General features: G+C 42.4%; 1 protein-coding gene and 1 pseudogene across 1 annotated transcript; both read left to right on the top strand.

Moving 5' to 3' along the window:
• Positions 1-5,062: 5,062 nt before the first annotated feature.
• Positions 5,063-7,177, top strand: selenoe (selenoprotein e). The gene is made up of 4 exons (XM_041900089.1): positions 5,063-5,226; positions 5,448-5,524; positions 6,100-6,178; positions 6,854-7,177. The coding sequence occupies exons 1-4, from the start codon at positions 5,110-5,112 to the stop codon at positions 6,995-6,997; spliced, it is 417 nt and encodes a 138-aa protein (XP_041756023.1). The 5' UTR covers positions 5,063-5,109; the 3' UTR covers positions 6,998-7,177.
• Positions 7,178-10,477: 3,300 nt separating this feature from the next.
• Positions 10,478-15,984, top strand: LOC121584019 (annotated as a pseudogene).
• The last annotated feature ends 630 nt before the right edge of the window (positions 15,985-16,614 follow it).

Genomic DNA, 16,614 nt, shown 5'->3' with positions numbered 1-16,614 from the left:
TTGTAAACATGGCATAACTGATGAATGGGAATACTTTGGGAGAGAATGAATACATCTACAATCCGTCTCCATCCAGATTGTTTTATGGTGGAAAGAGAGGGGTATGCAAACAGTTGTCTGGGACTTTAAATAGCCTTAACTATTTTTTCCCCCTTTGTCAGCATAATTCTGCTGAGAGAGTATTAAGGAGCTCTGTCTCTAATAGAAAACAGGTCAGTCAAACGCTCTCTCTCTCTCTCCCTTCCCCTCTCACTTTCTCTCTTCCTTTACTCTCTGTCTCTCGCTGTCTCTCTCATTCCCTCTAGCCCTCTCTCTTGCTTTCCATCCTTCCCTCGCTCTTTCCACACCCCCATCCACTATCTATGCAGACGAGGCAGTGTGTCTCCAGGTTTCAGTTTTCACATATTCCAGAGCTTTTTAACTTCCTCTCTAACCTGGAGTAGAGAACCTCACTATGCTCCAGAGATTGGGATGGAAAATGGTCACAAGATTCAGCTCTTTCTGTCCAAAAGCTGGAGAGGGAAATGATTCAGAGCAACAGAGCGTATATTTTTATGCACTGAACCAATGGTCCTACAGTCAATGTAATCAAAAGCATACTGATAAATACACTCAAGCCTCAAGCGGTTGCAGACATTGAGTACATTGTATGAGATGCAGGCATTCTTTTGACTATTTTCGGTGCCAAGAATTACTGAAACGTATGTTGCCACCATGGACTTTCCCCTCTCTGGCTCGCCTCCTGCCTAACTAGATCCGGCTTGCCTTATCGCTGTCTTGCTCTCCCTTTTCCAGCCAAGTCATGGTTATTCACACCCTCTTTATCCTGGCTTAATTTGCTGAGATGATACGGCTCTCAATTCTGCCCACCCAGCTTTCTCCAGGGTTTGATAATGGCCGTCTGACTCTCTAACGCTAAATGGAACACAGGGAGGGCGCGTCACTGCTCTGTGTCTGTGTGTGTCCCAGGCTCACACTGAAGCCATTACCCCCTCCCAGCCACACACACACCGTGGCCATGTGTTTTCCATTAGCAGGCTGAGATTAGAGAGGGGAGCAGCAGTGGTAGTCTGTTTGCCCCGTAGCCTCTCTGATGTGGTCAGCGGCTGGACATCGGTCATTGCAAAGCTCCCGCATCCGGCATGATGTCAACTCACGCCGCCTCACTAACTCGCTAGTTATCCTCAAATCTAAGTATGTAGCTAGTTATCCTCAAATCTAAGTATGTAAACATTGCCCCCCCACCTCACACCACCACAATAAAGAAAACAACTGTATTCTCCGTTGAAGTTCAGCTTTTATTCAGGTGTGGAGGTCAGTGACTAGTTTCTATGGAGTTGTATGCACATGGCTGAATTGAAAACAAAGATGTAAAGCTGGGATATTATCATTTTTGCATGATGTCCATCGTCTGGTTTGTGCCACATTGCCAAATGCTCAAAATGGATTATCATCATGAATTAGATGTACATGTATTATGTGTCAGCAGAGGGTATAGGCCGTTTTAGCTCTTGGACCTGAGCAAAAGTAGAGCCATGAGTTTGCCCTGACCATGTTGCTTGACCAGGAATAACTCTGGGCCCCTAAATGATTGTATATGCAACTCTAGTGTGCAACCCTGTTACCAAGCCTACTGTTACCAACCCCTATTTTACAGGCAGCAGTATTTCCAGCAGACAGAGACAGCCAGGGAGGAAAGCCTTAATTCCCTCTGCAGCCCTGAGGGTCCAGACAGGATCAAACACACAGCCAGACCCCTGTTACTGTTAGTGAAGCTCCCCGCCGCACTGCCACATTAGTGGAGAGAGAGAGTAGAGGAAGTGTATGTCTCTATAACAAGCCCTGACGACTGCTGAATGTGAAGAAACTAAGAGACAGGAGACAGGACAGATAGACACACAGACAGGGACCTGCAGATCTGTTGGGGAAGAGAGAGGGGCTTCCGTTTGGTTCCCCTCATTATGCATATATACGGGATGGCGTGCTGGGAGTCTAGTACACTCACAATGGACATGACAGGAAGGAGGGAAGAGCTTTTTGAGGTGGATGTTTGATCTTGCTCCATGTTCTTTGTGGAAATAGGCCTGTTGCTATACTGTATGTATACAGACCAGATGTCATATAGATCCTACGAGGAGTTGGTTTTCACTAGGGCCCAGAGTTTTTTCTCACCTGGTCATATGGTCTGTAGAAACTCCTACTCCAGGGTTTCTCAAACCTGGTCCTCGGGACCCCAAGGGGTGCACGTTTTGTTTTTTGCCCTAGCACTACACAGCGGACTCAAATAATCAACTAATCATCAAGATTTGATCATTTGAATCAGCTGTGTAGTGTTAGGGCAAAAACCAAAACGTGCACCCTTTGGTGTCCCGAGGACCGAGTTTGGGAAACCCTGTCCTAGTCCGATGTACGATAGGTACGATGGATGATGGAAGAATATACTGGGATGATTTGACAATACCGACAGTGATTTGTTTTTTATAGCAGCATGGAGTGTGAATTTGTATAGGCTTGACACTGGAGTCTAAGTTTGTGGAATGGGGAACAAGATATGTGGTCCTCTGTAGCTCAGCTGGTAGAGCATGGCGCTTGTAACGCCAGGGTAGTGGGTTCGATCCCCGGGACCACCCATACCTAAAAATTTATGCACACATGACTGTAAGTCGCTTTGGATAAAAGCGTCTGCTAAATGGCATTTAATTTTTTTTATTTAAAATATGAGATGAATGGAGGTGAGTGTGCCTTTGTGTTCATGAATGTGACGCTTTATGTCAGGTATGACTGAGTTCCTTCCTATTTTTACTGCATTTATTTGCCTGTCTTTTTACAGGAATCAGTTATCACCATGTGACCTATCTCACTACATCACTACACCATCATTTTCCCTCTCGTTGTCAGCAGATGGATGGTTGTAACCTCTCTTTCTGGCATGCTCTCCAACATAGAAGGAGGCCTACACACACATACAGGGAGAATACATATGGTATGCATCCACACATATACAGTACTCACAGAGGCATGCCAAGAATACCCCACCCCCATCTTCTCCCTTCTCTCTCTTTCCTTCTCCTGCTGTTTAAAATGAATTGTAGTTGGATTGTTCTGCTGCTCAATCTTGGCCAGCAAACTTACAGTGTGAGAAACATGGCTGGGTTTATAACACAAATAAAGATAAATTAAAGTAAAACTATAACTATTTTCCGTGTCGGAGGGGGCCTGTTCTGTTCAGTTTGGGCTGTGGATTTACAGCCACAGCCAAGGGGAGGAAACTCTGTTAAACTCTGTTAAAATGAGGACTGCTTTGCCATTTGACACATCATAGCTTGCACACATCGAACTGCTGAACGTTGAGGGTTGAACCTCAAGTTCTAAGCTCTAGCCTGGAAAAGATAGAGAGAGATGGTTTTGCTTTAGCATTCCAATCTAGAAGGGTTTATTTTTCTTGGAAACATAATTGTCTGTGGCTAGAATTTGGAAGTAGGCTACGTTTTACCAGCCAATCTGCTAGGAAATAATAGCCAGTTTTTGTTGCCCTCTAGTGTACATGTCATGCCTCTGTTTCATTGACAGAGGAAAAGCAAAGGTTCTACTATGGAATAGGACAACAGAACACTTGTTTTCTTGTGATGTACTGTATTGTGTCATGGGATTTGACTGCATTTTAAGGGGACCCCTGTAGATCAGTTGGTAGAGCATGGCGCTTGCAACGCCAGGGTTGTGGGTTCGTTTCCCACGGGGGGCCAGTATAAAAAATGTATGCACTCACTAACTGTAAGTCGCTCTGGATAAGAGCGTCTGCTAAATGACTAAAATGTAAAATGATTAAAGGTATGCTTATTCAATGTAACCATTTATTTCCACCTGACATACTGTTGTTCTACTGTAGCTCCATCTGTGGGGAAATAGAGAAATGTTCTAATGTGCCACATTCTAAAGTGTTTTACTATGTTTCAATATTCCCTGCAGCACACAGTTTAGCAGGTATTTTACCATCATACATACAGTGAGGAAAAAAAGTATTTTATCCCCTGCTGATTTTGTACGTTTGCCCACTGACAAAGACATGATCAGTCTGTAATTTTAATGGTAGGTTTATTTGAACAGTGAGAGACAGAATAACAACAAAAAAATCCAGAAAAAGATTGACAGTGCTTTTGTGTTTCTTCCATTTGCGAATAATCGCACCAACTGTTGTCACCTTCTCACCAAGCTGCTTGGCAATGGTCTTGTAGCCCATTCCAGCCTTGTGTAGGTCTACAATCTTGTCCCTGACATCCTGATAAGAGCTCTTTGGTCTTGGCCATGGTGGAGAGTTTGGAATCTGATTGATTGATTGCTTCTGTGGACAGGTGTCTTTTATACAGGTAACAAGTTGAGATTAGGAGCACTCCCTTTAAGAGTGTGCTCCTAATCTCAGCTCATTACCTGTATAAAAGACACCTGGGAGTCAGAAATCTTTCTGATTGAGAGGGGGTCAAATACTTATTTCCCTCATTAAAATGCAAATCAATTTATAACATTTTTGACATGCGTTTTTCTGGAATTTTGTTGTTGTTATTCTGTCTCTCACTGTTCAAATAAACCTACCATTAAAATTATATACTGATCATTTCTTTTTCAGTGGGCAAACGTACAAAATCAGCAGGGGATCAAATACTTTTTTCCCTCACAGGCTTAACAAGTTGAAGTAATTGCACTGCAGTGTGCCATGAGGTCTGTTTTCACTGACATCATGATCTGGGAAAAAGTGATAAGGATGCAGGTGTCCTTAAGGGTTGCTACAGAGACAGAGGATATTTTACAGAGTTAGTCAGGGGTTCCAATCCTGTACATTAACATCTATATTTATATTCAAGCCATTTCAAGTGGAACAAGTACCATTCCCATCTGGTGACTATTCCCCATAATGTCTGTCATTGAGAATAAACCAAAAGAAAACCCAAAAGAAAAATACTCATTTTCCCAATAGACCCTCTCCCCCCTTGGCCCTGCCACCTGGTTCAGTCCAACCTGAGCACGTGTCCATGGTCACCCGAAAGGTAGTTTAAAACTGTGTCAGCTATTGAAGAACTCCATTGAAGACGCAAGAAGCAAGGTTTAGGCTCAAACATGTGGGCCGCTTTGTTGCTCACGCTGGCCTTTTCTGCTACAAGAATGACGGCAGAAAAATATGTCACAGATATTGCCGTTGAAGAGAGACCTGTAATAGCCAAGGGCATACTTAAGGTAAGTCTTAAATGTGAATGATGTGGTGATTAAATGTGTGACATTAATTTACTCATGTACTCTGTGAGAGCTGAACATTCCTTCATTAAACGTTCTACATAGGATCAGGACACATATTTATTGTTGATACATGAAGTCTTCACTATCTTTGATCTAACTGAGAAACACATTAGACATGGTGGTTGTGAATGAAAAATACTCATTGTCTGTTTTTCCCTTAGGCTCCAAGTGTGGTTGGATGAGCCATCAAGAAGATGCCTGAGCTCTATACGTTTCTCATGGAGCGATGGGCATTGTAGTATCCTTCTATTGGTTTCTGTGTAGATCTCAAATAGATTTATGAGGCTGGATTATAATTTTATTATGGTTACTATGTAGCTTTCTAATGATTTCTTGGGAGATCAAGTTTGCATTGTATTGTAGTATGTTAGCATTACCTCATATGGTTACATGGTACCTCACGTAATCTTTTTCCAAAATTGACCCAACCAATAAAGCCTTTTATAGTTTCTCATGACCTTCCAGATAAACAAGACAATGTGTGTTAGCGACAACCCAGTTTTATGCCATCATGAATTGGCCTCAAACCACAAGTGGGTCCAACAAAGTTCTTCAAATCCATCATGTGTCACTGTTCAAGTATGTTGAATGATGTTTGATCTCACTTGAAATATATCCAGAAGTAGATTGTTCTTGAATTTGTTGGTGTTCTTGTATCCTACGGGCGGAGAGTGAGCCTAGTCCTGGATAAATAAAAAAAATGCTTAATGGAGAATCTTCACTGAAATAGATTTTTAGTCCAGGACTAGGAATAATCTGTGCTCAGGAAACTGGCCCTACATGTGTTTTCCTTGAGCCTACTTTCCATTGAAGTCACAACCTGGAATATGATTCAGGGGAGGAGAAGAATCCACATCTGATCTTCTACAATGATAAGGATGAGGTTGTTCAGGTAAGATATGATACCCATTGAAGGTGTTACATATTGTAGCAAATTCAGGGGGTAGCTCTGGCTGGGACTTGAACCCAGGTTCAGTGACCATCAAGCCAACACGTTAACCATTACGCCAAGAGCTCCGAACCTCTTGACAAAGTCTCTGGGTGTTCAGTTAAGGTTGTTACATTAGCCCCTTCCTTTGGGAGAGCTTGTCCCCACACTTCTCTATACCAAGTACCTTACATGTACATGCCTCTCCAAAGGCCTCATGGGCGTCATCCCACTTCTGACACCAATGTAGTGGATTTGGGGGTAGGCCTGACAGGGCCTCAAACCCAGGTCCAGCGACTGTATAGCCAACACCTTAACTCTTACGCTAAGAAGTCAAAACTTTTTGACTAATGTTGTGTTAAGATCGCTATAATATTGTCTAAAGGTCAGACAAAGATTATCAGCTAAATGATTGGGGAAATAACATCTATTTTCTGACCTTGACTCAAGCATGACAAGATTAGAGGGGAATAAATAACTATTGCAAGAAGACATTACACAATAAAAAAATAGGAACATATAGGTGTAATCTAAAACAGTTCAAGAGAAAGAGACATGACAGTGATGTTGTATATCTTACATTATGGTTGCCTGCCTGTACCGAATGCAAGCATTTTGTGTGTGTGTGTGTTGTATCAGACTGTCCCTGTAAAGAAGATGAAGGTGGATGAGATCAGCAGTCTGCTGGACTCACTGGGTTTCTACAAGAGATCTCAGAAGGGAGAGGAGGTGCCTGAGGAGTTTCAGTACTTTCCCCTGCATGCCCCCAGGGATGAGCTGTGAGCACAGTGACATCTCGTGGCCATACTCTATCACTGCACCCTGTCACACATGACGAGTGGGGCCCCAAGGCCACAACATAAGCCAGGCCCCAGTCTGAGGACTACAGACTCTGTGCAGTTGAGCAAAGCAGAGCGCTACTACACTGTCTCACTGTAATTGAAACATTAATTGAATCATGAATTTGTCAATAAAAGTTTTCACAAGTTATGTAAAATGTGTCTCTTACTGACTTTTTGTGGCTGACTACCATTACGTAGAGGTCCTATTAACTTGCTATGTAATAAACCCTCAAAGATCCAGAATGGGGTGAAAATGGCAGCCAGATTGGCCAGGGAGAAATCCAAACCAGTCTAATTGGGGTGAATGGCAGAATTTACATAATCCGGATTTTACTTATGCAGGAAAATAAAAGTAAGCCATGTGATGTATTAGAAATTGTGTAATAGAATTATTGTCAACAGAAAATATTGTCATATAATTATAAATACAGTTTATATGGGTTGTTGGCCAGTTTTCTGTCTAAATAGCCTCTATAATATATGTAAACAGAACATAAATGTCTCAATTGTTGTTTTCTTGGAAAGCTATGAGTGCTATTATATGATACAATATCAGTAATTTTTGCAAGTCCAACTGATTTCAGCCAGTTTATGGCTGTGGATTGACTGCATTGTTTGAATGGAATGTTGGAATATTGGCAGTTAATTTGAAAAATTAATGGAATCATTCCTCTTAAACTGGCAGGAAAACTAGCTAACAAACATCCAGCGCAGATAAATTCTTCAAATTCATTATTTTACACAATATCTTATCACAGCACTTGCAAACCATGGTTGACCAACTCCCTGACCAAAACGTCTGACCTTTATACCATCATAAGAAGGTTCATGTCCATCTAGTGTTCAAATTCCTAATTATATGCTTACAACACTTTCTATCTTCCATCAAAACATGATTTATCTACATCTCATTAAAGTCATAGAGCAAAGTTTCACCAGGTAATGATTGACATTAGTTAGTGTAGCAAACTAAATAGCCTTGGTTTCTCAAATGACTGCCTCGCCTGGTTCACCAACTACTTCTCAGATAGAGTTCAGTGTGTCAAATCGGAGGGCCTGTTGTCTGGACCTATGGCAGTCTCTATGGGGGTGCCACAGGGTTCAATTCTTGGGCCGACACTTTTCTCCGTGTATATCAATGATGTCGCTCTTGCTGCTGGTGACTCTCAGATCCACCTCTACGCAGACGACACCATTTTGTATACATCTGGCCCCTTCATTGGACACTGTGTTAACAAACCTCCAAACGAGCTTCAATGCCATACAACAATCCTTCAGTAGCCTTCAACTGCTCTTAAACACTAGTAAAACTAAATGCATGCTTTTCAATCGAACGCTGCTAGCACCCGCCCACCCGACTCAGAATCACCACTCTCGACGGGTCTGACCTAGAGTATGTGGACAACTACAAATATCTAGGTGTCTGGTTAGACTGTAAACTCAACTTCCAGACTCACATAAAGAATCTCCAATCCAAAGTTAAATCTAGAATCGGCTTCCTATTTCGCAACAAAGCCTCCTTCACTCATGCTGCCAAACATGCCCTCGTAAAACTGACTATCCTACCGATCCTTGACTTCGGCGATGTCATTTACAAAATAGCCTCCAACACTCTACTCAGCAAATTGGATGTAGTCTATCACAGTGCCATCCGTTTTGTCTCCAAAGCCCCATACACTACCCACCACTGTGACCTGTACGCTCTTGTTGGCTGGTCCTCACTACATGTCTGTCGTAAAACCCACTGGCTCCAGGCCATCTATAAATCACTGCTAGGCAAATCCCCGCCTTATCTTAGCTCATTGGTCACCATAGCAGCACCCACCCGTAGTCTGCGCTCCAGCAGGTATATCTCACTGGTCATTCCCAAAGCCAACACCTCCTTTGGCCACCATTCCTTCCAGTTCTCTGCTGCCAATGACTGGAACGAATTGCAAAAATCTCTGAAGCTGGAGACTCTTATCTCCCTCAATAACTTTAAGCATCAGTTGTCAGAGCACCTTACCGATCACTGCACCTGTACACAGCCCATCTGAAATTAGCCCACCCAACTACCTCATCCCTATATTGTTATTTATTTTGCTCTTTTGCACCCCAGTATCTCTATTTGCACATAATCTCTTGCCACATCTAGCATTACAGTGTTAATACTATTGTAATTATTCTGCACTATAGCCTATTTATTGCCTTACCTCCATAACTTGCTACATTTGCACACACTGTATATATATTTTCTGTTGTATTTCTGACTTTATGTTTTTTTTTTTACCCCATATGTAACTCTGTGTTGTTTTTATTGCACTACTTTGCTTTATCTTGGCCAGGTCGCAGTTGTAAATGAGAACCTGTTCTCAACTGGCTCAACTGTGGTCCTCTGTAGCTCAGCTGGTAGAGCACGGCGCTTGTAACGCCGAGGTAGTGGGTTCGAACCCCGGGACCACCCATACACAAAAAAAATTTATGCACGCATGACTGTAAGTCGCTTTGGATAAAAGCGTCTGCTAAATGGCATATTATTATTATATTATATTATTATTATATATTATTACCTGGTTAAATAAAGGTGAAATAAATAAAAAAATATATGTGTGATGTTGATTTAAAAGAGGACCTGCATTAATCCTTATATCAATTACAGGGGATTCCCAGCTAGCACTTAATGTTCTGAGAACCATATGTTTCTTAGAGCTTGGTGAATGTGTGGTTGTCCTATGGTTATTTTGCATACAACCTTCCCACAACTTTCTGGGAATGGTGCAGGATAGTTGCTTGGCATTAGGACATTCTCAGCACATTTAAGGAACTTGACAAAAAAACGTAATTTCCATGGTATGTTATTACTTTAACAGAACGTTTCCTAAAAGTTCAAACATGGTACAGTACTTTTCATTTTTATTTTGGGAATGTTCTAGGAATGTTCTCCAACTGGTTTGACATTGGGAATGTTCTCAAATTGTTCCCAGAATGTTAAGAAGCAATGTTCTTCTGTGGGAATTTCAGTACTTCAGCATAACGTTTCCTACAGGTTTCCTCATGGTTCTATTTAAAGTCATGTTCTCAAATTGTTCCGATAACATTAAGAAAACTTTCCATAAAAACCACAAGAAAACGTTCATAACGTTCAGAGAACATTCTAAGAATCTTATTTAAAAATGTATACATTCTATTATCAGCATCAATAAAACTCTCTCTATCCTCTATCTTGTAAAGTGTGTTCAGGTATGTTGGCCGCGCCCACTAATTGGCCACACCTGATCTTAATTAGTGCTTGTTTCCTTTGAAATGGGGTCTGTTTGAATAGACTAAAATGAACAGCTTTGTATGTGTAAAAAAAAACATGTCATGTTAGCTCCATCCTGGTGGCGCAGTGGAATAATTCCATCAATAAAGGATAGAAGATTATAGGTTCAAATCTCCACTGATGCCGTGTAACAATAAAAAATACATGTGTTTACATGATTAATGCCTAAGGAAATTAATTTCTGTGTGTCCTATCTGTGCTTGGCGCTAATAAAGAGTTACCCAAAATAAGATGGCATTCTATTAAAAGTCTTATAGAAACATTCAGTGAAAGTTTTAAGGAAGTTATCAAAAAAAATCGAAATAACCCATAATTTCAGTTCTCAGAGCGTTAATAAAACCTCCCAGGAAAACTTTCAAGCCACCAGAGTAAAATGTTCTCAGAACCCCTCTGCAACCTAAAACCTTTCACTTCTGTTCTCAGAACATTTAAAAAACGTTCAGTTTTAAAGGTCAGGAAACGTATGGCTTCGTTCCTACAATCAATGTGAAACCAAAAACATACGTTCCTTCAACTTCCAAGGAACCAAATGTTCTAGCTGGGAAAATTGTCTCCATTGATGGGTTTTATCTATTGTCGTTATTTTCACAAGTAATGTTCAATTTGACGTCTGAAAAGACCTTCTATTCCCACTAATTAAAACCCTAACAAGGTGCAGAGCCACAGCCACCACGCAGCTATGTCTGTCTAGGGTGCTAATCCCTCTGTCATCCCTTCTCATTCCACTCTGATAATCTAATTAACAGACACTGCTGTCTGGTTAACTAACTAATCCCTGCAGCCCTCAATCACACACACACCATTACACACACACTGTTGCTGCCTTCACCCACACAAACAAACTGATAGCAGGCATGGTTATATTGGGCAGCCACCATACCTGTGTTCTACTCCCCCACACCCAAGAACCTGCATATGGGCCTCCGTCGGTGGGTCTGGGTTCACCAACAACAGGACAGGGAACTTTAGCAGTGACTACAGCAAGGAGCAAGACGACAAAACAGGTAGGCCTGTTTCCAAGAACAGGCAGAATATTGTATGATGTTTCAAATAGCCTATGTATTCAATATATTTGTTACTCTGAAATGTATTTGAAGAAGTATTTTAGGAAAGTATTTCATATACTTTTGGAGAGTGTTCAGGAAAGCATTTATATACTTCAAATGTATATACTTCAAATATACATTGTTTTATGGTCAATCTATCTCTTTGTTTCTATATTCCAATCAATGAGTTGTCCCACCTTCCCCTTCAGATGCTCCTCTACTTCAACATATTCTAGTTCCCATGCTGGTAGGTCTCTGCTGTTGTCATGTTGGATCACAAGGTGGCTTCTTCCTACTGACTTCACAGAGGTTGCCTCAAGGTTCCACAGTGCTTTGTTTATTATTTATAGCATACCCAAATCAATAATGCGTTATTTGTCTTTCTTGTCATAGTTGTATTACCTGCCTGGGTACTACCAAGCTCTCCTTGTGACTGGAGTGGTTCTGCTTACCATCTGTGAAATCACCAGGCTCTATCTGGGCTATATCGGCACCCTCAAAGAGAAGGTAACTGAAGCCAACTTCCTCTCTGGAACAGTGGCATGTATTCATGGATGCCAAGGGAAGCTATGCTTCCCCCAATAAATGGACCAATAAAAAACTGGGGAATAAAGTAAAAAATAATGTATCTTTCGTCTCTGTATTTCATAATTGTTCTTCAGTTAGCAAGAGGCACACTACATGACCAAAAGTATGTGGACACCTGCTCGCAAACATCTCATTCCAAAATCATGGGCAATAATATGAAGTTGGTCCCCCCTTTGCTGCTATAACAGCATCCACTCTTCTATAACAGCCTCCACTAGATGTTGGAACATTGCTGCGGGGACTTGCTTCCATTCAACCACAACAGCATTAGTGAAGTCGGGCACTGATGTTGGGAGATTGGGCCTGGCTTGCAGTCGGCGTACCAATTCATCCCAAAGGTGTGCGATGGGCTTCGAGGTCAGGGCTCTGTGCAGGCCAGTCAAGTTCTTCCACACCAATCTCAACAAACAATTTCTGTATGGACCTCACTTTGTGGACGGGGGCATTGTAATGCTGGAACAGGACTATTTCTTCCCCAAACAGTTGCCACAAAGTAGGAAGCACAGAATTGTCTAGAATGTAATTGTATGCTGTAGCATTGAGATTTCCCTTCACTGGAACTAAGGGGCCTAGCCCGAACCATGAAAAACAGCCCCAGACCATTATTCCTCCTCCACCAAACCTTACAGTTGGCACTATGCATTGGGGCAGGTATCGTTCTGCTGGCATCCGCCAAACCCAGATTCGTCCGTCGGACTGCCAGATGGTGAAGTGTGATTCATCACTCCAGAGAACGCGTTTCCAGAGTCCAATAGCGGCAAGCTTTACACCCCTCCAGCCGACGCTTGGCATTGCGCATGGTGATCTTAGGCTTGTGTGTGGCTGCTCGGCCATGGAAACCCATTTCATGAAGCTCAGTTCAGAACAGTTCTTGTGCTGATGTTGCTTCCAGAGGCAGTATGGAACTCGGTAGTGAGTGTTGCAACCGAGGACAGACGATTTTTACGCACTACACGCTTCAGCACTCGCCGGTTCCGTTCTGTGAGCTTGTGTGGCCTATCACTTCGGGGCTGAGCCGTTGTTGCTCCTAGACGTTTCCACTTAACAATGACATTACTTACAGTTGACCAGGGCAGTTCTAGTAGGGCTTGTTGGAAAGGTGGCATCCTATGACGGTGCCACGTTGAAAGTCACTAAGCTCTTCAGTAGGACCATTCTACTGCCAATGTTTGTCTATTGAGATTGCATGGCTGTGTGCTCGATTTTATACAGCTGTCAGCAACGGATGTGGCTAAAATAGCCGAATCCACTAATTTGAAATTGTGTCCACATACTTGTATATACAGTGCCTTTGGAAAGTATTCAGACCCCTTGACTTTTTACACATTTTGTTACGTTACAGCCTTATTCTAAAATGTATTAAAATGTTTTTTCCCCTCATCAATCTACACACAATACCCCATAATGACAAATCAAAAACAGTTTTTTTGACATTTTTGCTAATTTATAAAAAATAAAAAACTGAAATATCACATTTACATAAGTATTCAGACCCTTTACTAAGTACTTTGGCAGCGATTACAGCCTTGAGTCTTCTTGGGTTTGATGCTAGAAGCTTGGCACGCCTGTATTTGGGGGAGTTTCTCCCATTCTTCTCTGCAGATCCTCTCAAGCTCGGTCAGGTTGGATGGAGAGTGTCGCTGCAGAGCTATTTTCAGGTCTCTCCAGAGATGTTCGATCGGGTTCAAGTCCGGGCTCTGGCTGGTCCACTCAAGGACATTCAGAGACTTGTCACAAAGCCACTCCTGCATTGTCTTGGCTGTGTGCTTAGGGTCGTTGTCCTGTTGGAGGGTGAACCTTCGCTCAAGTCTGAGGATCTGAGCGCTCTGGAGCAGGTTTTCATCAAGGATCTCTCTGTACTTTGCTCCGTTCATCTTTCTCTCGATCCTGACTAGTCTCTCAGTCCCTGCCGCTGAAAAACATCCCCACAGCATGACGCTGCCACCACCATGCTTCACCGTAGGGATGGTGCCAGGTTTCCTCCAGACGTGACGCTTGGCATTCAGGCCAAAGAGTTCAATCTTGGTTTCATCAGACCAGAGAATCTTGTTTCTCATGGTCTGAGAGTCTTTAGGTGCCTTTTGGCAAAATCCAAGCGTGCTGTCATGTGCCTTTTACTGAGGAGTGGCTTCCGTCTGGCCACTCTACCATAAAGGCCTGATTGGTGGAGTGCTGCAAAGATGCTTGTCCTTCTGGAAGGTTCTCCCATCTCCACAGACGAACTCTGGAACTCTGTAAGAGTGACCATCGGGTTCTTGGTCACCTCCCTGACCAAGGGCCTACTGCCCCGATTGCTCAGTTTGGCCGAGCGGCCAGCTTTGGGAAGAGTCTTGGTGGTTCCAAACTGCTTCCATTTAAGAATGATGGAGGCCACTGTGTTCTTGGGGACCTTCAATGCTTCAGAAATATTTTGGTACCCTTCCCCAGATCTGTGCCTCGACAAAATCCTGTCTCGGAGCTCTACGGACAAATCCTTCCACCTCATGGCTTGGTTTTTGCTCTGACATGCACTGTCAACTATGGGACCTTATATAGACAGGTGTGTGCCTTTCCAAATCATGTCCAATCAATTGAATTTACCACAGGTGGACTCCAATCAAGTTGTAGAAACATCTCAAGGATGATCAAGGTCTCATAGCAAAGGGTCTGAATACTTATGTAAATAAGGTATTTCTGTTGTTTATTTTTTATACATTTGTAAACATTTCTAAAAACCTGTTTTTGCTTTGTCATTATGGGGTACTGTGTGTAAATTAATGAGAAAAATAAAATATTTAACCCATTTTAGAATAAGGCTATAACGTAACAAAATGTGGAAAAAGTCAAGGGGTCTGAATACTTTCCGAATGCGCTGTATGGTGTATCTCACCGGAGAAAGCATCCGAGCGAGCAAAACAGCGCCCCTCTGTATGTGTAGGCTATCTATCATGAGCTAGATCAAATTGATCAAATTGGCCCTTTCTTAAATTAGCCATGGATGGAGATTTGGACTTGTGGTTTTACTTAATTCTCCGTACCTGGCAGTGATTATAATGGCGATTCTGATCCAACCATAAATACATGCATTGTGCCCCTAGCCTGAGAGGATGGAAATTCAATATTTAGCTAGATGTAGAAGGCTAATATTAACTAGATAATGTTGCCCATGAATGGAAGTTAGGCTAGCAAGCAAGCATTTTAGCCAGGTTGCCTCTCAGAACCATGGACAGCCACATCATATTTAGCTTAGGTTGATTGGACGAAATAGTTTTTGGTATCTGCCACTGTGTCTTCTTATTATCTCGGCCTTTAGGCCTATATATCACAGTCGCAAGGCATATCAACTAACAGGTTATAGTGGAAACAACGCAATTATCCAAACACATAGGTTGTAATATGTTTGTTTTTTTGGGCTTGGCTTCCCCAGTGATTTTATCCATGCACAGCTACTGCTCTGAAAACAACATTTGCTTTATGTGCTCTCTTCTTCCCCCTTCCACAAATGTCTGATCTGTTTGAGTGCTTTGTGTGTGTATGTGTGTAAACGTTCCCACTGAGTGCACTTTTGGCTAGGACGCCCCACTGAGCCTGTGCGTGTATGTGTGTGTGTGTGTGTCTTTCTCTCTCCCTCTCTCTCTCTTCCTCTCTCTTCCTCCCTCTCTGATCAGGTGCCAGAGCTGGCTGGCTTCTGGCTGATCTCCTTCCTGTTCCAGCTCTCTATCCTGCTCTTCTTCCTGACTGACGAGGACCTCAAAAATCCTCCCTCTGGAGAGGGCTGTCCACTCCCTCTACCTCCTCTTCATTCTCTCAGAGCTCCTGGCTGCCTTTTTCGTAGGATGTCACAAGGGAATCAATCAATCAATATCTTATTTTTTTCGTGAATGGGAAATGTGTAGTGCAGTCAGGTTACAAAAACAACATTAAAACAATTCACATTGGGGAATAGAAGGCAGTGTGCAGATGATCTTTTTACCTTTTATGGGACTTTTTTTTAATATACATTACCAGTCAAAAGTTTGGACACACCTACTCATTCAAGGGTTTTTCTTTATTTTCACTATTTGTTACATTGTAGAATAATAGTGTTGACATCAAAACTATGAAATAACACATATGGAATCATGTAGTAAAGAAAAAAGTGTTAATCAAATCAAAATATATTTTATATTTGAGATTCTTCAAATAGCAACCCTTTGCCTTGATGACAGCTTTGCACACTCATGGCATTCTCTCAACCAGCTTCACCTGGAATGCTTTTCCAACAGTCTTGAAGGAGTTCCCACATATGCTGAGCACTTGTTTGCTGCTTTTCCTTCACTCTGCGGTCCGACTCATCCCAAACTATCTCAGTTGGGTTGAGGTAGGGGGATTGTGGAGGCCAGCTCATCTGATGCAGCACTCCATCACTCTCCTTCTTGGTAAAATAGCCCTTACACACCCTGTAGGTGTGTTGGGTCATTGTCCTGTTGAAAGACAAATGATAGTCCCACTAAGCCCAACCAGATGGGATGGCGTATCGCTGCAGAATGCTGTGGTAGCCATGCTGGATAAGTGTGCCTTGAATTCTAAATAAATCACAGAAAGTGTCACCAGCAAACCCCCACACCATAACACCTCCTTCTCCATGCTTTACGGTCAGAAATA

The sequence above is a fragment of the Coregonus clupeaformis genome, chromosome 16 (assembly GCF_020615455.1).
Source record: "Coregonus clupeaformis isolate EN_2021a chromosome 16, ASM2061545v1, whole genome shotgun sequence".
Lineage (NCBI taxonomy): Eukaryota > Metazoa > Chordata > Actinopteri > Salmoniformes > Salmonidae > Coregonus > Coregonus clupeaformis.
Note: the sequence above shows the minus strand (reverse complement) of the source record. Positions and strands in the feature narration are given on the sequence as shown.